This window comes from Taeniopygia guttata, chromosome 14 (assembly GCF_048771995.1).
Source record: "Taeniopygia guttata chromosome 14, bTaeGut7.mat, whole genome shotgun sequence".
NCBI classification, from domain to species: Eukaryota; Metazoa; Chordata; class Aves; order Passeriformes; family Estrildidae; genus Taeniopygia; species Taeniopygia guttata.
In genome coordinates this window covers 10,131,021-10,156,422 of record NC_133039.1, presented here as the reverse complement: position 1 = coordinate 10,156,422, position 25,402 = coordinate 10,131,021, and the positions used below count along the sequence as shown (strand labels likewise).

The 25,402-nt window shown below is 37.9% G+C and overlaps 1 protein-coding gene across 7 annotated transcripts in view; it reads left to right on the top strand.

Moving 5' to 3' along the window:
- The window catches only part of CLEC16A (C-type lectin domain containing 16A), a 59,792-nt gene extending 35,522 nt beyond the window's left edge, over window positions 1–24,270 (top strand). The window contains exons 19-24 of one of the 7 annotated variants that reach the window (XM_030284397.4): window positions 3,211–3,362; window positions 4,072–4,276; window positions 4,989–5,156; window positions 10,451–10,591; window positions 20,232–20,558; window positions 20,651–24,270. In XM_030284397.4, the coding sequence (XP_030140257.4) occupies window positions 3,211–3,362; window positions 4,072–4,276; window positions 4,989–5,156; window positions 10,451–10,591; window positions 20,232–20,558; window positions 20,651–20,745 (1,088 nt within the window). In that variant the 3' untranslated portion in view covers window positions 20,746–24,270. Of the gene's footprint in view, window positions 1–3,210; window positions 3,363–4,071; window positions 4,277–4,988; window positions 5,157–10,450; window positions 10,592–16,242; window positions 16,367–19,149; window positions 19,190–20,231 lie in introns of those variants that run through there. The other 6 variants (XM_072935729.1, XM_072935727.1, XM_072935726.1 and 3 more) reach the window with 6 other exon arrangements.
- Window positions 24,271–25,402: the final 1,132 nt, after the last annotated feature.

The following is a 25,402-nucleotide window of genomic DNA, read 5'->3' as shown; positions in this document are numbered from 1 at the left end:
AAGGATACATTTAAAGCTGTTATTTCTTTGCTGAAAAAAAAAAAAGTAACATTATAGTTAAGGTTCTTTGCATACTTGGCAGACAGTGTGAGCAGGCTTTAAAAGGCCATCACAGTCAACATTTTTTTAAAAAGATTTTAGTAAAGTTTATGGTGGAATAATTGAGGTTGTAAGGAACTTCAGTAGACCAGCTAGTCTAACCCTCCTGCTCAAACCGGGGTCAGCTAAAAAAAGGTGTCCAGGACAACTTGTCATATTTGTGACAAAGAGTAACCCAAAATGTGGTGCAGGTGTATGACCAGGGACACATCCTCTAACTTCAGCTAAATGTACTTCATGGGAGCAAGGTGGATTCATGATTGGTTGCTTTCTTAGTTAGTAAAGCAGAATGTCATCCCAGAAGGGCTGCCTGCTGTTGGGAAGGGTTCTTCCTGTGAAATGGGAGGTGCTGTATTCACTATCTCCAGCCTAATGCTTATCTTGAGCTGCCAGCTGTGTGTGCAAAGGGCTAAAAGTTTTCTGTAAGAGCTTTTAATGTCTGCAGATGATTTCTGGAATTGGGATGACTGGAAATTATAAAATCATTAAAGATCAAGCCCCAAGGCAGATCAGGTGCATTTAGACCATATCAAGTAGCTTTTATGTTCATAAAGATTTCTTACAATACAATCTTTTCAGGCAAATATTTTCATAAACACAGGCAACTATTTTCACTTAATTTACATCTTCAGCACTGCAAGCAGCTGAGGTCTGTGAGCTCTCCTTCCTTGGCTATATTTCCTAAAACTTGGATTTTTCTTGGAGAAAGTTCACAGAAATCTTGGATCCATATAATGGAGGTATAGTGTCCAAACTGGTTACAAGCTTCATTTTGCATGAGGAGAAATTAGGCATTGCTGGTAATCTCAGAAGAGGCACTCCAGTTCTTTGCAGCAGTGTCACACTAGGGAGCCATTCAGCCTGTGGTTCACTGTAATCCCCAGACCAAATTTGAGTAGTACTGAAGTTTAATTGATTTGATATTTTCATCTGGATGTAGTTGGGTATCTCTAGGTGTTTCATAGTATAGCTGTAAGTATTCTTATATCAGTTCACTGAAAACGTGTTTAACCACACTTTGTCTTCTGTTTTTGTCATCAAAGATGACAGTTTGACTTTTCAGCAGCTGTGAATTAGAAAGAGTCATGTAAATGGACTACATTCTGTTGTATAGGCTCAAAGGATTCCTGTAACAGTTGCCTAGTAAATGAGTAACTTTCCTTTCTGTTCTTTGAAAGACTTTTACAGTAATGCTTCTCTTGAAGGTGCTGTCAGGTCTAAAATAAAAACTTTCTGTTCTGGAAAGCATTCTGCCTTTTTAGTTCTTAAAGTAGTGCATTTTTGTATTTGGGCAGTTGAATTTGCACAGCAAGTATTTTAACCGGCTTGCTGTTGCACTAAAAACTTTGTAAATACTGGTCAAAAACTAGTATTTGAGAACTCCACAACTCTATTTGGTGTTGTGGCCTGTTAGTTGAGAATCTCCCAAAAGACTCATCAGCCTGACATACCATGTTTGGAGAGTCCTAATCCAAGCACATTGTGTCTTGAGAAGAACAGGACTGCTCCAGGAATTCAACTCAACTGAAAAAATTATGTTGATAGATTAATTTGGTTAAAGAATAAAAGAGGGAAGACAGAAAGCATACCAAAATAAGAAATATCCAGTTCTGCCTGGTGTCTCAGCTCCATCTCTAAACAGGAATAAATCCTCCACAGGTTCTTACAGTAATATTTGCCAATCCTGTATGGATTTCTTGAGCCTTCCAAGGCTCTGAGAAGGTAATAGCAATCAATCCTCATGTTAACCGAATCATGTCCTGTATGTATTGCATTTATTGATTAAACTTGTTTTCTCAAATTTCAAAAGCTCACAGTACATTCACACTGTTTAGCATTAATTGTGTTAGGGTTCTATATTTCATGCCTTTCTTTCCTACCACCCAATGAATTTTGAATGGATCCTGCTGGTAAAGAGTAATTGGTAGATTCATAGAAATGTTAGTTGGAAAGGATGTCTCACTTGTGTTGTGGGGGGTTTTTTGTGAGGAAGAGGAAGTTGATTCAGTTTTTGAAGCTTGAAAACTTTTGATGTAAATTCTGCAACATCTCTGGGTAACCTGCTGCACAAAAGAATTTCTTCCACCTCCTGACCATAATTTGTGGCTGTTGTCTATTGTTGTATGATCTGCCACTGTGAAGAGCTGTACACTTCCACTTGTAGTTTATCCTGCAAATGTTTCTAGTATGAAAAATGGTGTTAAATGCTTGTCTGGATGTTTGGATGAGTAAATAAGTTCTACTGTTTTGTATAGCCTTCACAATATTTTACTTGCTGTAAGTTTTACTAGATGAGAGGAAAAGATCTGTGTGCATCAAATATAGGAATGAAAGTATCAGTATGAAGCAAAGGAAAGAACAACTCTTAGAATTAGCAGAGCTCTTCTAGGGGTTGGCACTGCCAGTTTAAGGGCTGCTTGGTAGATTTCAGCTGGTGTAAAGAGGGTGATTTAGTCCCTTTTCATGAGTAATGGGTTTGACCTGGAACGGGGCAGTGAGGAAATGGCAGAGAATGTATTTTGGGGTTTGTTGGAGGGCTTTCTGGAGTAAGAGAGGGCATGTTTGTTCAATATAAGTGAATGAAATACATGGATAAAGGAAAAAATGTCACCTCATTTAACAAACATTGTGAAGAGTCCAAATAATCTTGAAATTGAAGTGTGTCCAAGAGCCAGCATAGGTTTCAGATGTGTACAAAGTTTATAACAAGGTAGAAGTAATGGCCTGCTGTGGTGTTGGGTCTGGCTATGGTTGTTAACAAGACTTCTTGAGACTTCATGTCATGAGAGAAATTGGCACTGTTGCAATTTTACCTCTGAGATAAAGGGAGTTTGTTTTTCTGGAAGGAAATGAAGGTGATAACAGAAAGCAAAGTGCATATAGTACCCATCTTTAACTTGTATGTCTGAATCGCTGTGGTTGACATCTCTTGCCCCTTCCATGGAACTATGAGAGGGAAGTTAAAGTATCTGTTAAAAATGTGAACAGAAGCTTTAACCATGTATTGTCAAGGTTGTTATATTTTTGTTAACATTTTCTGTTATGTAAAATACCCACACCCCAGAATATTCAACTTCAATGTTATGTAACCTTTTTCCTTCCTTCCTTTAGATAACAGTGATCTGATTGCTTGTACAGTCGTAACAAAGGATGGGGGTCAAGTTCAAAGATTCCTGGCTGTGGATATTTACCAGATGAGTTTGGTTGAACCAGATATTGCCAGACTCGGATGGGGAGTAGTTAAGTTTGCAGGCCTTCTGCAGGTAAGGAAAGTTGTAGTTTGGGTGGCCAGCTTTTCTGAGCTGAAAATCTACATTTTATGTTGGATAAGTAGTAATACCAGTATTAGCTTATATTTTAAGCTCTGTACCATGCTTCCTTGTTTCTTTGGTCACTACTTCCTGCCATTTAAAACATTTCTGATTTTCTGAAGAAGTTAATGTAGGTTGTGGCCAGAGACACAATAGCAGATGGGGTAGCTTCCTTAACATACTGTTAAGGAATGAGCCATGCTCATTTGAACACTGAAGTCACATCCGGGTAGGATTGTGTTCCACACACTTTACTCAAGTAGCACATTAATGAACTCACTTTGAGTTCTGATTTTCCTACACAGGTAGAGAAGGAGATAGGTTGTAATTTTGAAGTGATCCGTGCTTATCTAAAGGAAATTTTTCTCATTTGTCTCTTTCTTGCCTTAATCATTGCTGTTTGTATTTCCTGAAAATTTGCTATGCTCAAATAATTTAACTCAGTCTCTATGAATACTGATTTCTGAAGAAGTAAATCCAAGTTGTACAACTTGCAGAGTCTGGTTTGGTTTTATTTTGTTGGGTTTTTTAACATGGAAACTGTTTTAGTAAGAGCTTTAATGGAGCATTCTCACAGTATTTTCTTTCAATGTTAATATTTAACCTGTAGCTTAGAAAAGCTTCCTTTTTCTTTAACTATTTGCATTCTGCTTCTCTTTAGGATATGCAGGTGACCGGAGTAGAGGATGACAGCAGAGCCCTGAACATAATAATTCACAAGCCTGCCTCTAGCCCTCATTCAAAGCCTTTCCCCATCCTGCAGGCCACGTTTATTTTTGCGGATCACATTCGCTGCATCATCGCCAAGCAGCGCCTGGCCAAAGGCCGCATCCAGGCTCGGCGCACCAAAATGCAGAGAATAGCAGGTGAGTGCTTGTCCTGAAGTGATTCTGGGAGACAAGGCTTGGCTGTCATTGCAAGTCACTCTGTAGTGTCAGGCTGAGGCACACTGAGGAGTGGTGAGCCCCAGAAAGCTCTAAGCCAGGGCTGAGTTTTCAATAAATAGATTTAGTTTCATATTTAATTTTGAGTTTATAAAGTGGATATGTCACACTTTTACATATGCTTCATGTAAAAAAATTTAAAGCAAGTTTGAGGATACTACAATCTACTTGATATTAAAAATTTTAGGTTGAATGTAATGCAAAGGCATTCCTTTTCCATTTTTAAGCAGATTGTCCTTTAAATAGCTTTCTGCAGTGCTCCGTTGCAACTAATGAATTACTTTGTTTCTGCAGGGAAAAATAAAAGGGTTTTTTTTATTGTTAATAACTTCTATGGGTTTTTTTAGTGCAAGGGGCTTCCTGTAATCCTGTTTTTTTTTCTTCTCCACTGTATTTTGAGGTTTCCTAGTGTGAATGTGGTGTGGACAGCAATGTAGAAGAGGTTGCCAGAAGCATTGACTCTTCAGTTTGTCAGTGCATTTGTAAGCATAACATAATTAAGAGGCAAATGAAAGCAAATTATGTTAAAATCTTGTTTAGTCTTAGGTCCTGAGCAAACTATCAATTTTCTTGTCACCTCCTTTTCCTTTTATGTACTTGAGTAACGAAAACTATCAATTGTGATTAAACATAGCTCTCCTGGATCTTCCTGTTCAGCCTTCAACTGAAGTTATGGGTTTTGGACACAGCTCTGGAGCTGCAGCCCAGCACCTCCCATTTCGATTCTATGACCAGTCCCGGCGTGGGAGCAGTGACCCGACAGTGCAGCGCTCTGTCTTTGCATCTGTTGACAAAGTCCCAGGTAAAATTAGCATTCATTAACAAGTAGTTTTTGCTTTGTGATTTCTATCTGCAGCAACTGTACTGTAACATGTACAAGCAGTAAAAAGTGTATTGTGATGTGCTCCTGAAAACACGGCTCCAGGATGAGGCTTATGGCAAAATTTACTCACAGAGAAACAAGTAATACCTGGGTGTGTATTCTGGGTATGTTGTGAGGATTACTTCCATGGCAGTTTCCCCAGATGTCTTAATATCTTGCCTTCCTTACAAATCAAGTTAGTTTAAATCATGCTTTGCATACTCAGTATTTATGCAACTCATCTGGATCTTCCTGTTCAGCCTTCAGCTGAAGTTACAGGTTTGGGCACTGCTCTGGGGCTGCAGTCCAGCACCTCCCATTTAGATTCTATGACCAGTCCCAGTCAGTTGTGAATATTTCGTCCTTTAATTTGGTTATGAATGTATCCATGCTGGATTGTGAGCACAGCTGGAATGCTGTGCATTGCCTCATGTCCCTCAAAGTGAGCAAGACAGAAAAGGGCCACAGCTACTCCTAAAACATTAGCTTAGAACTGAGATTAAAAAAATTATTCTAAATAAATGAGCTCTTTGCTTTTTTGTCTCCTTATTGTCTGTTTCACAAATTGACTTCTCTGCAGAAATTCTTTTCCAGGTGGTGACATTTTTCCTTTTGGGTTGAGTAGTTTTAAAGGGAAATCTCATACTGCTTGAAAGTACTTAATTGTGCTGTATTATATGAAAGATCTCATTACTATTTGCTGTCAGTCATTTCACAGAACTCAGCATTTCTCTTTAAACGTGATTCAGAATTCAAATAAACAGAACTCAAATTACTCAGAATGCAGATGTTTTACTGCCTTAAGACTAAATGTGAGCTCAGTTACCTGAGTCCTGACTGGGGAACAGAAATTATAAAACCATAGGTATTGTCAGTCAGGTGTTTCAAAGACAAGTGTATGTTGTGTGAGGGGAGTGTTTTCCTTTTTGACCTGACTTCACAGAAAAGGTGTGGTTGTAAAGAGTCCAGAGTTACTATTTCAGCTTTCTCTAAGGAGAGTGCACTTGTGTTCCTAACTAATGACTTCATCTGCTAATTTGAAGGGGAATGTTGGGGATGATGCAACATAGTAGTTTTTTCAAGCAACCACATACTTTATTTGAATCCTGGAAATGTACACTTCCACTTGCAGATCCAGAGGGAAAAGTATTTTGAAGTTTTTACTTGGCACAGAGTATATGAAATGAGGCACAGAATATGAAGTATTTGAAGTACAGCATCTTTGAAATGCATTTTATGACAGGTAGTAGTATAATAAAAATGGGTTGATATCCTGTTTTATATCTGATTACAAAACCAGTATCAAACGTGGGTTTATTCTCTTATCTTTACTGAGGAATGAATAAGGTTTCCTTGTTCCTAGTGATTTTTATAGGAATCTCTTTGTGCTTATCCCTTAATCAGGCTTGCAGTGATTTTTATTTCAAGAGGAGAATTTTGTGACTTTGAAAAAATTGTGGAGTAAGTTGCAGTTAAATTACTGGCTTCATGTATTCATTTCTTACTGCTACAGCTGCAGCTGATGTTTGAGTTCTGCAGAGCTCGCTCAGACGGTTAATTTGGTTGTACTTTTAAGAATCAAATTATGCTTTCCCTTTCCCTTGGTGATGATATCCTTTCTAGATTTAAAACAGAGCTGTTTTTCTGGCAACATTTTTAGAAGACTAATTACTACTTTTTTTAGGACTGTGTTGGCTGTCAGTGCTGTATATACAGCATGGTTTTTAAGAAATTAACAGTCATATAAATGTTTTCATTCCCCCTGCAAATTTCAGTCTGTGAACTTTGATACAGCTATTGAATCTGTTCCCTAATTTCTATTGTCAATGAATTTAGAATTTTTGAGAATACTCATTTCAGTTTCTCTCATAGTGCCTACATAAAGCTCTGCATGTGTCACTACAGAGCCTGCAGTTACCTTCTGTGTCTCCTTATTGTTATCAAACTGGGCTTCAGTTTCCTTCATTGTTCCACAGTCCAAAGTTAAAATCTTGGTGTCTGGGAGAAAGAGGGTGAGGATTGTTACAGCTTAAAACTGGATTTTGTGCAAGATAAGTGAAAGGTGATGAGAATGTCACAGACAATGCTTCAGAACATCCCCTGAACACAATGAAAAGTGCAAGTTGCCCAAGTGCAGGGACATGCTGTGACTATCTCCTGCTGGACTGGACAGTTTTCAGCAGAAAACAATGTAAGCAACATCCCTCAATCAATTTTATCATCATGAAGTCATGGCTATAAGTATACTCCAAGGTCTATTTTAAGGAACTGGCTTTTGCTAGAATGTTAGAGCATTTTAGGGACAGTGTAACTGGCTGGACTGTTCACCAAGTATTAGCTATGTATGAATGTATTGTGAAGCGATCTATGTAAATAAAGAATTACACTGTTTTCAAAGAAACCAGCAGATTTGGTAGGGGCCCTGTGAACAAAGGTCTTCTATTGAAAGTAAACAAATAATGACTTCCTCTTTAAGCAAACTCAAGAATTAGTTTCAAGTGTCAGCTCTATTCTGAGATTTATATGCCCAGTGTGTCTTAAGGGAAATGTTAACGATTTCCAGCAAAAAGTGCGTCTAAATATTTTAACAAGTGTGGTTGCCTACCTACTAAGTAAGTTTATTTTGAAAAGCAAAAGGAATCAATAGATTTCTCTTACTATTTTATCCATTGTTAATATCTTAGTAGATGATGATAAGGTTTTGAGGGGAAAAAATAGGAGAAAAACTTGTTAACATTAGCATGGCAAGCAAGCTGTGACCATCTTAATTTTAAAGTCTGAAAGAAAAATATCATCCATAGGTTTGGAACCCTTTGTGTAGTATGAACTAATATTCCTGTCATCATCAGATGAACCTCCTAACTGTTATTTTATAGCTATGATTATTTCTGCTCACATTTTCTTTGCAAGTATTTCCTGTAGGAGTTTCCTGATTACAATTTTTTTTCTTGGTCAGTTTCCCAGTTACAGTATTTTAAATAATTTAGGCTTACCTTTCCCTCCTACCTAAATTAGCTTCTGTTAGTATACTTAAAATTCTTCCTTTGCAGTTGTTTGGGGAGAGAAAATACGTTGAGGTCAATTTGAAGCAAATGCTCCTAAAGACATGAATCCATGAGTGCTGTTTTGCAGGAGCTTTGGGCTGGCAATCCTGCTAAATCAGGCCAGCTTTCCCTATGACAGAACACCTTATTTACTGTTTTCTGCTGTTCTGGTGAGGGTGGAAGGTTTCTTCTCCCTTGAAATGCAAACTGTTTGTGGATATAGAATGCTTTGGATGGGTGTGGCTTTTACCAGCACTGTAAGGAAAGCTAAATGTCTTGATGTATGCTCTTCTATTCCATGACTTTAGGAGCTGTTCTTAATTTCATTCACATTAACTGGCTTTGCCTCACTTCTGTGGTTGCAAGTCCACTGGTTATTCCTTGTTTCCCCATCCTAATTGGTATGTCAAACTATGAACTGTGTATGAAAAATCTAATGTACATTTTCTATGATTAAAGACTATAGCACTCGGGGCCAGTGATACTTCCAGTGATGTTAGGTGTTCTATAGTCTTTCGCATTTGAGGAGGTTCAGTTTGTGGTTAACTTTTTGCAGACTGTCAGGCGTCACTATGTATAACCTCAGTTTAACTTACCTAAATGATTGTAGAAGATCAATCAGTTTGGTTTCTGAAATAAAATGCATGGATTTATTTACATTTGTAGGATAACTAGCTCCTTACTAACTATTTTGGTTTTCACTGGAAGAGGTCTCTCCTGCCTTGGTGATTTAGTTCTTTTGAGAGGTGTTCATCTTGAACACAATGAATTGTAATTTAACTTGGTAAAAGTGACATTTAGATACCTAACTAAAACTATGCTTCAGTGCTACAGAAATTCAGATAGCATTGTGTTTCTGCAAGTGGTTTTGAGTCTAGTTCTTTGGTAAGCGTGGGAGGTAGGAGATGGGACTGCAGATCAAGTCAGATTATTAACAGGACAGATATTTGTGAGCTTTCTTCTGTGCTTTCATCACTGTTGTTTTCACTTGTAGCACAGCCTTTCACTTGTAGCACAGCCTGTGTGTTGCTGCTAACAGTGTTTTCCTGACTTGGCATATCCACATTTCAAAGCTTTCAGAGCTTTTTGTAACATGTCCATTTAAGCTGAGTTTTGGGTAGCTGTGATTTTTATGGCACTAGCACCTTCCCCATATAGGAGATTCTCTGAGTGAATCATCCATCCACTGCCATGGGAGATTCCCAATATAAAAGGAAAAAGAAGTGTGTGGTGTGTTTTCTATCTTACCTGATTATCAGATACTTTCCCTTTCAGTGTTGACTGTTCACTGAAGGTAGCAACTAGAGGATTGTTAGGTGTTCTATAGTCTACATTGTGGCTACTTTCAGTAATTCACAGGACTGCCAAAAAAACTTGTGCATTAGTACTTTCCCTTGGGAGAAAGGGAAGAGAACTCCAGAAGCAGAAAAGTGGTGTACCTCACCTGACCTACAGTCCATGGTGACACTTCTTTTGCTGTAAGAAGTGGATCAACTTCTGAAAAGCTGCTTGCTATTGAAACCTGAAGAAGTGGATATAGGTATGTACTTAGAGAAGGAGAAAGGAATGAATGCAAGGTGGTTAGGAAAGAAAAGGATGCTACACTGCAAAGAGATTGAAGAAGTATTACACTAGAAGCCAGAAGATGACTCATCTAAGAAGTGCTGTCAGACACTGTATAGACATTTCCAGTCTGAAGACTGGAAAAGTCTTCATTTGTGAGAGGCTGGATGAAATTCAATGCCAGCATTGGATGTGATTGATTAAAATTTTTAGAGTTATGTCTAGTAAAAAATGTAGATCGTCTATCCAAGAGGTTTTTTTGTTTGCTTGTGACAGTTATTTTCCTTATCATGTTGAGGTCTGTGACCTGTGAATATATTGACTATGTCAAAAATTGAAGAGTTTTGATGTTTTGACTGTGCAATCTCTAAGTTGTAAAATGCTTTGAATCCCTTAAGCTCTCTTTCCTTATTCATTGATCAGCACTTGTAGCCTGTTTTCAGTAAGGTGCATTCAGACTTTCTGGTTTCCATGATGAAGGTGGGAGAGGGCACATCCTCTGGGTCACTGCATGTGGTTTGCATCACTTTGATACAGGATTTGCTTTTACCCTTTCCAAATTTGTTCAGCACCTTAACTCTTTCAAGATAATATTTAACTTGTAAACTTCGCTGTCCTGTTTTGCAGGCTTTGCTGTGGCCCAGTGCATAAATCAGCACAATCCATCCCCACTCTCGTCACCATCCCCTTCCAGTGGCAGTACAGGGCGCTGTGATTCAGTGACTGCAAGCTCGACATCCACTCCTTCTGCTGCTCAGAGCCCAGCAGGTATTCACTCACCACCTTCAGCCTAGGCACTAAGGGATATAGAGCAGTTTATTGTAAAATTTAAGTTACTGTGTTATTGGATTAAAAGAGTAGGGCTTTATGGTTTTAGATCACTTAATCAACTAAGCCAATTAAAAGTAAATTGTGGTATGAATTGCAGTGATCTCTTTAGCTTTCTGGAACTCTAAATACTTGGCTTCTTTCAGTAGAGATTTTTAAGTAGTGGTGAAATAATGTCCTGCTTGTCTGACTTCTCTCCTAAGCACAAACAGTTTAGAATGTTGAGGGTTTTTTTTGTTGGCGGTTTGTTTTAAGTACTGCTTTGAATAAATCTGTAATGTAAGCTGTTAGCCTTCCACCATAGTGGATAAGTTGATTTCCACATGAAGCATCTTTTTTTAACTGGGTGACCTTTTCTTTTGTGTGTTTATCTGATCCTCAAGTTAACTTGTAACAATAGGCCAAATATGAAATATTTGAAAATAGTTATTTAGGATGTTAATATCGTAAAGTTTTTGCAATAGCACTCTTGTGGCTGAACACCTCCACATTTCAGGAGGTTGTTTCATTGGTACAGAAGAGGCTGCAATAGAAATAGAATTGCAGTGTAACTTTCACAAATATAGGTTGCATGTGTTTGCTTTGGTCAGTATATTTAGTGGGTATGCTTAAACTGGAGCTTCTTGTTGCTTTATTCTTCCTTTTTATGTAGTATTTGTAGAGAATCTTGTAACGTGTCTGTTCTGAGTGTAAATTGTGTGAGGCAAAGCCTCAGGCTGCAGACTAGACAAGGAGGTCCCAAAGGGTGTATCCTGAAATGCTTTCATGCTAGAAGTGACCTACTCTACCTCATTTTGGTTATAAAACAATAGAGGTAACTTGATTCTCAAGACCGTTTCAAGCAAACCCTCATTTTAATGGACATTTCCAATGTTGATCACTCCTTGAGAGGGTTGTTCTGGCTACCCCTTCTAAGACATGCCGTTTTGCCTTTATTCTGAATTCCCACCTATATCTAAAATTTGTTGTAGTCCTACAGGAAATGATGCAACTTTGTGTGTTTTTAGGTTTCACTGACAAGTGTCAGCAGACCAATGTGCATTATATGTTTAAAGTGAGTCTCCCTGCAAGAAATACTGCTGGGAAGGGTAATGAAAGGGTGCTGATGAAGTTAAGGCACAATAAATATTTAAAGCATTCTAGCACCCAGACTCTAGATTAAAAAGCGTCTATTACCTTGAGAGACTAACATATAGTCAAAATAGTCCTGCAATATGTGCGATTTCAGAATAAAATTTGGAATGCTTTTTTATATACCATCTGTTCAAAATTTTATTTTCTCTGTTGGCAATTGATTGCTGTTACCCAGTCTCTTCATGGCCTGGGTTATATGTAGCCATTGCACAGCGAAGTGCTGTCATTTGTGAGAACTCTCAGGCTAGATTGGCACTACAAGAAAACATTAATTTGATAACATGTTTCACCTTAGCAGTGTAAAAAGGCTCATGTACAGTGTCCTTTGCTATATTTGAATCCTCTATGGTCAGGAAGAGAAATGCAACTGCAGGTTCTTACCAAGATTGGCTAAGAAAAATCGCTGGTAAAGGAAATGAAAATAAAGAATCTGTATTTCTGTAGGTATAAGCAATTCAAACTAGTTTACAAAAATATCAACTGTGGCTATACTTCGTTTAAGACTGAGGTCTTTCAAGCACATATAATCTGGCTTTTATGAAAAAAGACATAGATACAGAACATACAGTTACTCATCAAGTATAAAATGATAGTGAATTATTGAAGTAAACTCACAGACTGTAGTCAACAAAATTGCAGTCTGCTTACACAGTGTGTTGGCATTTGTGTAACATAAAATTCTGTTTGTTTTTCCTGCATTTTAAAGAGCTTGATGACAGGAGGCTGCACATTGGTTTGCGGGGAAAAAAAAAAAAGAAAAACAACAATAAACCCCAATAACAAACAATAAACCCAAGCTCTTCCTTATCCTCCTCACCCCCAAAAATAAGAATAAAAATGAAAAAAACCCAAACTAAAACCAGAGGAAAAGTATTTTGGAGTGCTTGGTGTCAGTATGCACTTCACCATTTCGGTTGCATGAACTGCCCTCCTTGGCCTTCATTGTGACTTAATCTAAAATGCGTGCAAAATGTTATGTGTTATGCAGGAAGACTGTCTTTGGGTGTGCTTTGATTTATTTTTTTTTATGTGATGCTCTAGCAAATGTAGCTGTGAGGATCCACTTCTGTGCCCTACCACTGGGCACAGCCACCTTCAGCCAAGTCAGAGGAAGTGAACCTGGCAATGTGCAGCAGCTGCTTCAGTCCCGAATCAGCAGCTTGCACTAACCTGCTCCAGGGGTGACTTTTGTTCTCCTCAGAGGGCAGTTACAGAGAGAAAGACAGTGACTTCATGTGCATGAGCAGGTATTTTGTTGCAGTAGGATAATGCACAGTTGGTACTGAGGTGCATGCATGTAGTTTAGGGATTTTGCTGGACCATATTTGCTGTGACCTTTAGGACCAAGTGTCCCTGCCATGTATGTGGCTATTCAAAGGACCAGTGATCAGTTCAGACTAATATGTTGCTATTAGTGTTGGAAGTGTATTTGGTGCATAGTTGCAGCATATCTTATAGTTTAGTTTCTTTCTAAAAGAATCTCATTAATGCACAGAAACTGTTCCTAAAATCAGACTAAAGTAATAAGTGTGCATAATTACTCAGTGCTGCTGCCCTGGTCTGTACCAAGTTGCTTAGTGTACTTGCAGGCAATAATGAACACAAGTAGTGGTTTAAAACCTGTGGCTGAGTGTCTGATGGTGTCTCAAGGTCCTTATTACAGACTATTGAGAATTCTGAAATCCCTGGAGCTAGGTCTTCTGGGATGTGTGAGTGTAAGAAGGGTTTTCCCCAACCCCCAGAGTTCTTTTGACACTTTTTGCCAATACTCAGTGTCCATTCAATAGTATCATTGTTGGCATCTGTGTCTCTGCATTAACTGATTGACCAGTTTACTGCGAGTTTGAATAGTCTCCTTTTTGTAGTACTTACGTGTAAGTGTGATCTGTAGTGAAAACTTGCCAGGACATGGTGTGAAAGTGAGGGTCTGTTTGGCATGTGCAGGTGGCTGTTCTGTGGGCTTGTGCATGAACAGAATTCTGCTGAAGTAGGTGACAGTGCCATAAGCACAGTCTGTGTTATATCAGGTCATACTGACCACTCACTGGGATATGGAAACAATTGTTGGTACTCACCCACTTCTGTGTAAAGCAGTGGTTTTCCCTTAGCTAAACCACCTGGGGACATTTGAAACTAAAATGCCTTTACTCTTCTGCTTCTCAGCAAAGTGACTTCCATGATGTGAAGTATCTCCTTTGAGGAGGAAGTAACCAGTCTCTGAGCAGCAAGCAGTTACCGAAATCTGTTTTATGTGCCAAGATAGCCCCTGAATGCTGCTGCCATCTGTCACGTTTGACTCTGTCTCATTTCCCATTCTATTTTGAACACACACACAAATGTGTGTGCCCCTCTCTGCCCCTCCTTCCCTGCTCCCCTGTTTGTTCTGGCACCTGCTCAAGCTGTTGAGCATGAAAAGCATTCTGGGTTGCTCAGGAACTTCAGACAAGAAGGCCAGACTAGATAGAGGGGAGATGCCTATCTGGACTTCAAGGAAACTACCTCAACTACCTTCCTTAAAAGCAACATCCTAAACCACACAGCTTTTTATTCTGTGAACTTGTGATTATAATGTCCTAAGCTATAGTTTATTGACATATTTAAACTGTCAGGGTTTGATATATTTGAGATGATACTTGTAAATCTTCACAGGGTTGTTTCAGGAAATACGATTGGAACACAGACACCAATTTTTACATAAAACAGTGATAGATTAGAACAAAAGAGAAATTGCATGTTAATTAAGAGAAAATGTTACAACATAGAGGTTATATTGATGATTAAACAGTAAAAGAGCTTTCAAAAATGTGTCACAGGGAAAAATTGTTATTTTAATGTTTTTTAAAAATAATTTACTTGTTATCACTCATACCCGCATCAAATAGTCCCACAGTGTTGCATCAGTTGCTTTGTCATGAGTGAAATAAACACCTATGATTACCAAGTTTATTGGCTATCCTACCTAGTAGCTGTCATACTGCCTTATGGCACAGATATTTTAAAGGCTGGCAGCTCCCCCATTTGCAGTGTTTGGGGGTTAAGCTTAGCCCTTTACAAGATTGTTCTGTAAAATTGAAAAAGCAGAAATCACCCTTTAAAGAAAGCAGAATGCTTAACAAGACAGAAAAATCAGTATCAGTTTCTGCAAGTGCTGTATCAGGTTGGTTTTTTCTTTGTATTTACTTTTTTTTTAAATTATCATGTGCTTTTGAAATGTTGCTATGCATATGGTAGAAATGTTCTCATTAGACAGATTTTAATAATCAAGTTTCAGAGCTTAGAATACAGTCATGTCTTGGCTACCCTTGCTGGAACTGTACACTTCTTTAAAGTGCTTATTTTCATATATGCCAAGGATTAGATATAGAAGCTCTCTTACTGTAAGTTAGCAGTCTTCCAGAATTATGAATGTATTAATGTCATCTGTTCTGTATTTTATTACTTTTTAAGCTGTCTTAACTTTTTAAAAGCAATTGGCTTCAGTACTTAAGAAAATGTTTACATCAGAGCAATAGGTAATGAGAATTCACAAGGCACCAATCTGTGCCAGTTAAGCTGTATTTTGTGCTTCTGGCAGGTAGTGATGATTAAAGATCTAAAATAAGTACTGAGCTGTCCCTTGTTACAGAGAACTTATTGGATTCCAGTCTGTAAAATTAAATTTCCATTTGAAGGAGAGGGTGATTAATCAAGCTTGGAGAGCTTATAAGAGCAGTGCCTGCCTTCCTATTGAAACCATCTCTATCTCTTCCCTCTATAATCAGTAATGTAAATGTGGTTTGACCTCTTGTTCTGTGAAGCTGTAGTAATTTTCTGACTAGGCGAGGAAGTACTTTTGTTCTTAGAAAGTTTCTTTTCTAGGAACTTTCTATGCATCAAGCATCATCATCTGAACTGCTGTTATCTTTTCAAACCCTGTGTTTGGTTTTATCATAAACCAAATGTAAATGCTGTTGTTGGGTACGAGAATAGCAGGGCTGAATGGTCTGAAGTGTTGTCACCTGCACAGTACTGCTCTGCATATAACTTGTGGCCAGGGGAAAGGAGAATAATTCTGTCACCAGAATTTGTGGTGAATAACTTCTCTCAAAGTTTCTAAAGCAGGTGAGTAGATTGTAATGCAAATAAATACCTGCCAGCCCTCCTTGATGTAAGTGCTGTTGGTACTGCCAACATAGCCCAAACTTACGAGCATTTTCAGATAGGAAGCAAAACATTAAATTCATATAAATTCATTTATTTCTAGAGAGTGAATGCTTCCAGCTTTGGAAGTATTTCCCAAACGTAGAAGGCTGTTGGTGTGGTGTCAGATTGTATTCAAGATACCAGCAGTTACGGGTGTGTCCTTGTCACTTATTCTTGTTGCTGCTCTAACATTTATCCTTTGTCTCCATTCCAGTTTCCCTTCCCTGTGTCATTGTTGAAGCCTCTGTATGATTTCTGGCTGTGTTTCCCTCTAGTAAGGTCTGGCAGGAAAGGACGCCGGCGGGTGTTTAGTCTGTCGGAGGCTGACAGTCACGGTGGACACTGGGTTTAGGCCTTCCAGCAGCAGCTGCAGCAGAAACTCCCGCAATACCCACTCAGGCAGGTTCCTCCATAAGCCTTCACAAGCCCATAACAATCAATAGAACATATTTGCTTTCCATGCTGACAAGAATGACAGTGAGGTAGGAAACTGAAGAAAGCATCTCAATATTTGTCTCTACATTTTGTTTTGGGAGAATGGTAAAGCAATAATGAGCTGTTTCTGAAAACCTTGTCCGCAGCTTCTCCCATGTCTCTGGGCATTCATGCCAAAGGTGGAAATTGTGCTGTCAAGCCTCCAGCTTCAAAGCAGTCATGTCTTCATTTGCACAGGGCAGCCCTGGCTGTAGTGAAATTTAGTAAGCACAGGCTCCTGAATGGACAGTGATGCAGGTCCTTGGCCAGCAGCAAGAAATCTATTTATAGCACAGGTCGAATGGACAGGCATTCAGCATAAGACTGTCCCTGGACTCTGATGGCACAAGCTTAATATTTCTGTACATCAGATTCTGGCAGATGACTTTAGGGACTGTTTGAGTCTCCTTACCTGAGGAGATGAGGAGCAGATGCAAAAAAATATGGAAATATGCTCCAAATGACCTTTGTTATATAATCTGTTTGAACTTGTATCTCATTTTCTCTTCTTTTGTTACTGTCAGGGCATGAGGATACTTTACTTCGCTAATATTTTATGAACAACTTTTTTCATCTTTATAGATTTAATTTGCAGCTTTTTGACTAATGTCTTTTAATTTGTATTTTTGTTATCTTTTCATAGTATGTTGCTATACAGCTTAGGACACTTCTCTGTGGATGATATTCATTCTTTCCTTTTTTATGTTCTTTTCTAACTTCTTTCACAATAACCCTTCTTAACATAAGTTGATATAACAAGTTGAGTGTTTTAGTTGGGTTTTTTTTGCTGTAATGATAATCTGTAGCATTAAAGAAATGCTGAAAAGCATATAAGACAGTTTAAGGCTCTGCATCCCAAGAGAGCTAATAATACCCCAAAACTTGCAAAATTACACCTTTTTTCAATAGGTACGATAAGTATGGAAGGCTGTTTGTTAGAACTCAGTGTTAAGATCAGAACCATTTTAAGAAACTACCCTGCTTTTGTTGCAGATATGGCATATATTTTGTGCCAGAACACTCTTGCTTAAATACATCAAGGCTGGGGAGAGATAAATAGAAATGCTATTTTTTAGTATTAGGTGATAACTTTTTGATATTTAAGAGCAGAGCATATCTCAGTGACTGGTGGTTTTATCCAGGGAAAAAATAAAAGTTTTCTTTTTACTTCTATCCAAAAGTCAAACTGCAACGAAGTGTTGGGAGTTTGGGTTTTTTGAAAGCCAGTTAGTATTTTTATGTCTAGCGTAAAGGGAAGTTTCAGATATTCAGTAAAGAAATTAATCTGTAAACATGCCAGGTATGTGAAACTCTTTAGAAGCAAGAGCTTCGTACCTGTCTTGGTACCTGCATAAAGACAGACATTCTTGTGAGCTGTAGACAATGTTCAGAACTCTTCCTCCTCCACCCCTTTGTGTGTTGGGATTTGCTTTCTGATCATTTTGGCAGTAGTGCCCCCCTGGGTTACAGCAATTGGCCACTGCTCCCTGAAACTCAGTGGCACAGTGATGGAAGTGAGGCTGGCAGTGACGGAGGACATCCTGAGAGAAGAGAGACTGGCTTCTAGCAATAGGAAATAACAGCTGGAGGGAGCAGAGGAGAGCTCTGATCTTGTATTCTCTCTCTTGTAATGCTGCCACTGAAATACTGGGCAGTATATTCTGCTTACAGTTTTTGATATTTTTATCTTTCTTCTTAATATTTTTTGAATCTTTTGGGTAGAAAATTTGAATCTGTTAACTCCAGATATGTTTTTTTTAAGAAGACTTTTTTCAAATAGTTTTTGTTTGTGGCATTAAGGGAGACAGTTTAGCATTAATTTAGAACCTGGAAGGATTTGGGGACCATCCAGCATAACAAAAGAATATATATGTCTTTTATCATTGCAGTAAATGCAAGTATATATGTCTTTTATCATTGCAGTAAATGCAAGTATTTAAAAAAAGACATTGATATTCTGTTGGGAGAGGGGAATGAATGATTTAAGAAATGAAGTGTGGGTTCAGAAGTTAAATATAAATGTGTTATGTACAACAATATGAACAAAATGCCATTGAATGATAACACTTTACTTACCAGAATGCCTCAGGTTTCTGAACCCTGCATTGGGGTGACTATTCTTGTTACAGTATAAGTAAGATTAAAACAATTTCTTGGCAAAGAAAATCTGATATAATTTTATGATTGTTTAGATTCAAAAAGCAGAAACTCACTGTTCTGTGCATACTGAAATGTTAGGGTTTAGCTTGGAATTCAGAAAAATGTGTTGTGTTTCATTGTTTTAGCAGTTCATTTTCCATGTGATTCTTGCATCACCTCCTCTCTTATCAGTTGCTACATTCTCACTAAAATTCTTGACAGATAAAGAATCTGTAGGGTTACTTTGAATCTGTCCTTATACTTCAAAAATAACCACTGATGTCTCTTTTATTTAAAAGTAGACTTTTTTGCCATCTATAAATCTTATTTTTATCAAAGCAAGAAGCTTTATCCACCAATTCAGCAGAAAGTACATGTGAGTGGTTTCTGGAGTGAGAATACACCATTGTTTGGGTTATCTTACCAGAAAGGTAAAAAAAAAAAAAATCAGTAATTATAGAGTTATCCACTGATACCTTACTGATACCCATCCATTCTCTACTTTGCTTTTCCTTTTTTCCTTTTTTTTCCCCCTTTGTCTTATGTTCATGCTTTCTGTTCTTTTCCAGGACTAATTGGAATGATATTGAAACGGAAATATTTTTTAAGGTCACTGTATTAAAACCATCACTTAATTCTTAGCTTCTGTATTCACTACATTGCCTTGTAGGCTTTTCTGCATATCCCTGTACACTTGAACACATGCTGTTTCTTACAAAAGCTGTAAAACTGGTCTGTCTTGAAGCTGGATACCTATTACTTTAATGGCACCTATTATTGTAGTCTGAAAAGAAAAAAACCCAACTTTTCTGGGCATACTTGATCATCTAAGGCTGTATCACCTCATCCTGTCCATTCCCTCTCCATCCTGAGCCAAATGAACAGCTTGCTTGGCAGTTCACTAAGATTTTTAGGGGGAAAGGACAGCACAAATAGCTATTAATGTTGGAGGATTTTTCCATAAAGTAGGAGGTGCGACAGCATATCAGTTTTCTGTAGCATTTATGCTTATTCTCAATTTTGAGTGTTGGATGCTCCATGCTTAGGAGGACAAAACCCCAAAGTCTCACAAGGCTGTGTAAAGCAGCCTCTTGCAGCACCTTTCAGTTGCAATAAGGACATGATCCTCCTTCCTCTTCTGCCATAATTCTGCTTTCTGTGGTTGAGGTATTGCTTAAATGTGAAACTGGAGGATGAATTGAGATGATGGCTTCCAAATTTTTGTAAGAAACAGGCCACTTTTTGGGAAAACTGGCTGTAGAGTGGGTCTTCAGTTTTTTTTTTATTTCTAAAGATCTTCCTGATAAGGGGTAGCCGGTTCATTTTAGTTCATACTAATACTGGAGAGGTTTTCTTTCCCTCAACTTCCTCTCTCTAAGAGTATTCTAATATTGATACATACTCTAATACTAAATGTACATAATTTCCTGGTTCCTAATTTGAACATAATCCTGCTGGTGTTTTAGGTTATGCCTTTATAATATTTTACTGTATTTCTAATTGCTAAAATGTGGATGTGTAAGCATAGTGCTTCACAGAACTGCGTTTTCTACCCAGTTATTCTTGAACACTCATGAATAATGGTGTATTACTAGGCTTAGTGTGCATACTGACTTGAATATTGATTGTTCTTGGTGTTTTCTTTTCTCAGATGATGCTTCAGCTCCAGAGCAGCCTCTGACGGCCAGTTCCGGTCAGACAGTGTTGACTGATGAAACTCTTGCAGCTGTTTCAAAGTCCAGCAAAAATGCTGTAAAAACCAGTGACACAGAAACAGCCAACCTGTCTCCCAGCCTGATTCCTGCACAGCAGCCCACGATATCCTTAATCACAGATGACAGCACGGACACGCTGAGTGTGGAGTCGCTCACACTGGTGCCGCCAGTTGATCCACACAGCATTCGAACATTCAGCTGCATCCCTCAGGCCTCTTTGCAGTCTGAAGCTGAAGTTGACAAGGTGAAAGAGGTAGAGGAAGAATGTTCTGACTAAAGCCACTGTAATAAATAGTGAAGGAGGTGCAAGCAAATGGTGATTTGTTTTTTCTCTGGGAGTGCAGATGCTTCTGGAGGCCTGAGAGGCCTCAGGTCCACATGAAGGGACCAAGAGGTGACAGAGAGTGTCAGCAGTTTTTGGAGCCAGCATTGGAAACTCAGCATATCTGAACTGGAGAAGAAAGAAAAACCCAAACTTTTGAATCTGGATTGGTTCTTTCCTACCAGTTTCTGTTATACAAGAACATGAACATATTTCAGAGGACCTACTGTCTTTCCAATAGGAACTAATTAATTGTAAAAAGTCTACAGTATTATGACAAAGCGAAGAGACTTTTGGATACCCAGATTCATGGTACTGCATTATTATGTCTCTGAAACGGGAAACATGCCATTGACCAGAAAAAAATTATATATTATAGGACAGAGGTAAAACTTCCATTTGAGTCAGGGTATGTTTTTTCAGTTTGGTGTTTGGTTTGGGGTTTTATTTGTGGAAGAGGGGTTTTGGGGTTTTATTTGGGTTTGGGTTTGGTTGGTTTTTTTTGTTGGTTTTTTTTTTTTTTTTTATCCTGATCTTGTTCATCTTTTGGAGGCCTGCACAATACCACCAGGCTTGGCCACATTCAGTATTGTCTTTGTAGGACTCCAGACTTAAATATTATGTTTTCCTTATGTAATATTTATTTCAAAGTTTGATTGAAATTTAAAATGCAATGCTTGTTCAAATTAACATAAGGGATTCTTGAGACTACTTTAGTCTTTGCTTAGCGCCTAGAGAGGAATGTAAAATATTTTAAAAGATTGCTGTAGCTTGTTTGTTCACTTCTGACAGTTAAATTGGTACACATCTGAGGAGTGGTGATATCCTTGCAACTGAAAGACAACTTCAAGAAGCAGACAGAAGCAGTTTCACTCTAAGGAGATTTTTCACATTTTTCATAGTCATGTAGGAAGAAGGTCAGTCACCATATCTAACTGATAATTCCTTTGCAAGTCTGATGTCAAAAGGTATTGTGTTTTTTTTTCCTGTCTGAGATAGTATCCCAGCTAAACAAAAATGCTACATAAAAGTGATTCTGAGTTAACATTACTTCCTAGATCCTGACAACAAGTTGACAGAAAAGGGAAAGCTGTTTCTTAAAGTTTGGAATGTTCTTTGCTGATTTGATACATAATTTAACATGAAAGGGATTTAAGATTTTTCATCAATTTCCAAGTAAGTTAATTTAAATTAATAGTAAAATGAGTAGCTTGTCACTGCTGGTCTGTTCTTAACACTGAGTTGGTAATTCCTCAAAGGAGGACTGCTGTTTACTTGGTATTGATTTCAGTCACCACTGCAATCTGTTTCCTCATTCTGTCTCAACTGGCATTGAGTTCTTACCAAATGGGTCAATCTGCAAAGTTTTTACCCACTTCCCAGTTGCTTATTGTACCTCTTCCTGGGAGGGAATACTTGAAGTGATTTTTCAGTTACAAATGTGTGTGTACATATAAATATATATATATATATATATATATATATATATAAGATTGACTAATTCACAGGCACCAATTTTCTCACTTTTTCTATCTTCTCCTTCACATAATAATTGAATCTTTGCCAACTGGGTATATGAGGTGTCTGCTACTGAATGCCAGTATTTTTTTTCCCTATTAACTTTTTCATACAGTTTTGATTTCTAATTTTCTGTGACTTCTTCTTTCTCTCAAATTGAATTAACTGATATTCTGACCATTCCATAGTGGCCCAAACTCTAAATGAACTCAGAGTTAGGTGTCCTCAGCACTGCAGTGGATTTTGTGTGAAAATCTGGCATTACTAGAATAAGAGCCTGCTTTTTGGGTTTTTTGGTATCATGCTTAAGATGAATTTGTACTCATGCAGTTACTGTCGCAGTCACTGCACAAGCCTAGACACATCAGTAACAATCTGGGCACAAGGACCACATGAATTTTTATTTGCAGAACTAATTGCAGTCTAGACTTTCTCTAAAATGGTGCAGCATTAGTCTGTAGTCTCAGTAATATTCTGAAGACCATTATAAAAAAATGCCTCATGTAATTAGAAAGCATTTTATGTTAGTTATTAACCTTAAATTCTTGACCTGGATTACACAAAATACCACTGTGCAGGCTGAGTTCCCTTAAATAGAATTCATTTTAGACTGGAAAACCTTGATCTTAATTTATCACATTTCAAATTCAGTTCTAGCAAGATTAGACCCATGCACAAGGAGTCTCTTCAATGCATATGAATAATCTCACCCCTGAGCTGTACTGCACAAGAAACAGGGCAAAGGGAAAGAAAGGTGACTTTGTGCTTTTCATTACCTTTCAATGATTTTTAAATTTCATGATCACTTGTCTAGTGAGAGCTTCACAGGAAATGACTTAGATACTGTTATTAGGAAAATAAAAGAATAGGTCTGCTGTTAATTTGCATGTGTCCCCTCTGGGGTAAAACCTGTTTCTGAGATCCAGCCTAAACCCGCTTCCACTCGGCTCCAGCCTTTCCTAATTAAGCAGGAAGATGTGAGTGTTATTTCCACACTTACTGCAAGTGTCTTGGGGTGATTACTTCAGATAATCCAGGAATTCAGTAATTACCCTGGAACTGTCATTTCATTAGCAGTAAAATAAACTTTATGCTTGAAGACATAGGTAAGCTCTCAGACAAGCAGGTCAAACTGTGTGTGCAAGGATGGAGCCACTGCCAAAAGCAGACACTTCACTGACGTGGTACTGTCACTCTGGGATAGTGCTGTCACTCAGTCACTTCCCTGCAGGAGATAGGGAGCTCCAGAATAGCCTCAGGAGCAGTGGCACTGACCACCAGGAAGTAGTAGGCAGAAAATCCCCTTCAAGCTGAATATTCTGCTCTTGTCTCCACTAACCAGCTGAAGTTAAACTTGCTTTTAAAAGAGCATTGCCCAGGCAAGAAGCTGCTGTTTGGGAAAATAAATGGTTTAGTCCTATAGTTGAATCAGTGATCTGCAGAGACGTCAGCTGGGAGCAGGTAGATCAAGGCCTTTTGCCTCCAAGGTAAATAAGTCATCTTCTTTCAGACAGCCTGATGTAGCCATCTAAATATATGTTGAAAATTTTCTTCTTAACTGCTACTGTATTTCTTGAAAGAGTTTATTGGTGTGTCCCTGGCTCTCCACCACTGTCCTACCCTAAGATATCATTCACCTGGGCACTGTTCTTCTATTATCTAGCAATCTTTGGAGAAATTCTCCTGTGCTTGCCTGCTGTGTTTCTCTTGACCTTTCCCAACATTTGCAGCATGAATTAGAAACAAATAGAATAATTCTACCCATCTTCTATTGGATTCTGAAAAGCAGAGGGTGATCCAAGCAGGGCTTGCTAGGGTGGGATATTTTTAGGGGTTGGGAGGGGAATAGTTCTTGGGGGTTTTTCTGCTGCTAGCTACTTGAGCAGCAACAGACATAGGAGATGCAGTTCTTGACTGAGTCTCAAACAGAGGGTTCTTTCATATGGAAACATATTTTTATATTGTATTTGTACAGAATTTTCCCTATTTTGATCTCCCAGCATTTTTAGATTTGCACGTTGCTCAGATTTGATTTCTTTTGCGAGCTGTTATAAAATATATATTTTGTGTTTGTTAATGTATTATAAATGTAAAGCTAAATTTTGGTTGTCTAATAAATGTGCACTGTGGTGGTATCTGGTTTATTGTTTTGCTAACTTGAATTGATTGATTCTTAATATGAAAAGGAAAAACTTGTTGTTGTTGGGACTGTCTTGTTAGAATAAATAAATCTGTGGAGTGTGTTTATTTTAAAAGTAACTAAAAATAGCTTAAGCAGGTAATGACTAAGAATACTTGATAACAAAAGTTAAGGTCCAGACTAGATCACAGGATTCTTTTAAGATCATAATCTGAAGATTCAGGAGTTTTTTTTTTTTTTTTTTTTTTAATCTTGTTCCCATTACTTTTGGTTATGGATACTCATACTAAAGTGAGTTTAAGACACATAGTAATTGCAATTTGATAGTATGTATGAGAAGATCTGAGGGTTAGTGTTTGGCTGTATTTAAGGACTAACTGTGGCAAAAGTATTTACAATGAACATGAAGATAATTTTTTTTAAGATTGAGAATAGATTCAAGTGTGCAAATTTATAGACTATTACAATGCCTAGGAGCTTTGTTTTGCCCAGGGACATCACTAACTATACATTGTCACAACTTCAGGAAACCCTCTGAAAGCATTATAAACTTTAGAAGATAATTTTAGGCATCTCCACTTGTGAATAGCTGTGTTGATTTTTTTTTTTTTTTGCAAACTTTTTCCTTCATTTTTAGCTGCTTTGTAAGTTTGATTATTTTCATTACAAAGAGGTAGAAATGTATTTTTCTAGAGGAATGAATGTACCTGGGATTTAAGCACGACAAAAAGCATTTAATGAACATGGACTGTCCTCCTATGAAATATATTTCAGTAAAGTTGTCTGAAATGTAGTTCATTTGAGAAAAAAAGTCCTGAACATGCACTTACATTTACATGGAAAAAAAGCCCAAATATGGTGTGAATTGAATTCTGAAATGTCTTTCTACAGGCAATAAGTATTAATTATTTAATGTAACTTATGTTAGATATTTGGAGTTAATGTGATATCTTATGTTAATTTAAAGAACAATGTAATTTAGCATCTGGGAAGGGAGAGGAATTAGAAAATATTGGTGTATGTTTCTGAAATCCAGACTTCTGAGTCTGTATTTGCTGGTATTGAGTTTGTCATGGCTATTGAAAACCTGGACAAGAACAAGGAATAGACCTTTCTCTGTAAATGGA